Here is a 502-nt window from a genome sequence, read left to right as displayed (position 1 = left end):
ATGGTGCCAAGGCTGGAGCGCGGCGGCAACGGGTTCCAGCTCCCCAACTCCGAGCAGGAGAACTCCCTCTTCCTCCGCGCTCTCATCTCCGTCGTGTCCGGGGACACCGCGGCCCCCGCCCTGCGCCCGGAGCTGTCGACGCCGCCCTTTGCTACCGCTCCCGCTCCGGCGCCTGCGATTGCTGTGTGCGCCAGGTGCGGCGTGGACGGGTGCCTCGGCTGCGAGTTTGTCGCTGCGGCCGCGGCGACGACCGGGTCGAGCAGCGAGGGGGAGGAGTGCTCGGCCATGAGCTTTGTGAAGAACGGCGGCGTGGGCAAGCGGGGGGCTGGCGGCGGCGGGAGCAAGTTCAGGGGCGTGCTCCTCCGCTGGCTGGAGGTCGTCGACGCCGCCGCGGTCAAGGTGCTCGACGAAATGTCGCTCCGTTTGTGAGGAGTCCAACACTGCTCGTGGGGAGGCAATGAGTGGAAAATTTTGGCCCCCCAGGCCAAAGTTCTCGCCGGCA

General features: G+C 69.1%; 1 protein-coding gene across 1 annotated transcript; it reads left to right on the top strand.

Moving 5' to 3' along the window:
- LOC119272882 lies at positions 1 to 429 on the top strand. The gene has a single exon (XM_037554240.1). The coding sequence runs from the start codon at positions 1 to 3 to the stop codon at positions 427 to 429; it is 429 nt and encodes a 142-aa protein (XP_037410137.1).
- Positions 430 to 502: the final 73 nt, after the last annotated feature.

The sequence above is a fragment of the Triticum dicoccoides genome, chromosome 3A (genome assembly GCF_002162155.2).
Source record: "Triticum dicoccoides isolate Atlit2015 ecotype Zavitan chromosome 3A, WEW_v2.0, whole genome shotgun sequence".
Classification (NCBI taxonomy): Eukaryota; Viridiplantae; Streptophyta; class Magnoliopsida; order Poales; family Poaceae; genus Triticum; species Triticum dicoccoides.
This window is presented reverse-complemented; position numbering and strand designations above follow the sequence as displayed.

Excerpts from the sequence above, each read along its gene's own strand:
- LOC119272882 (XM_037554240.1), top strand. The coding sequence starts at position 1 with ATGGTGCCAAGGCTGGAGCGCGGCGGCAACGGGTTCCAGCTCCCCAAC.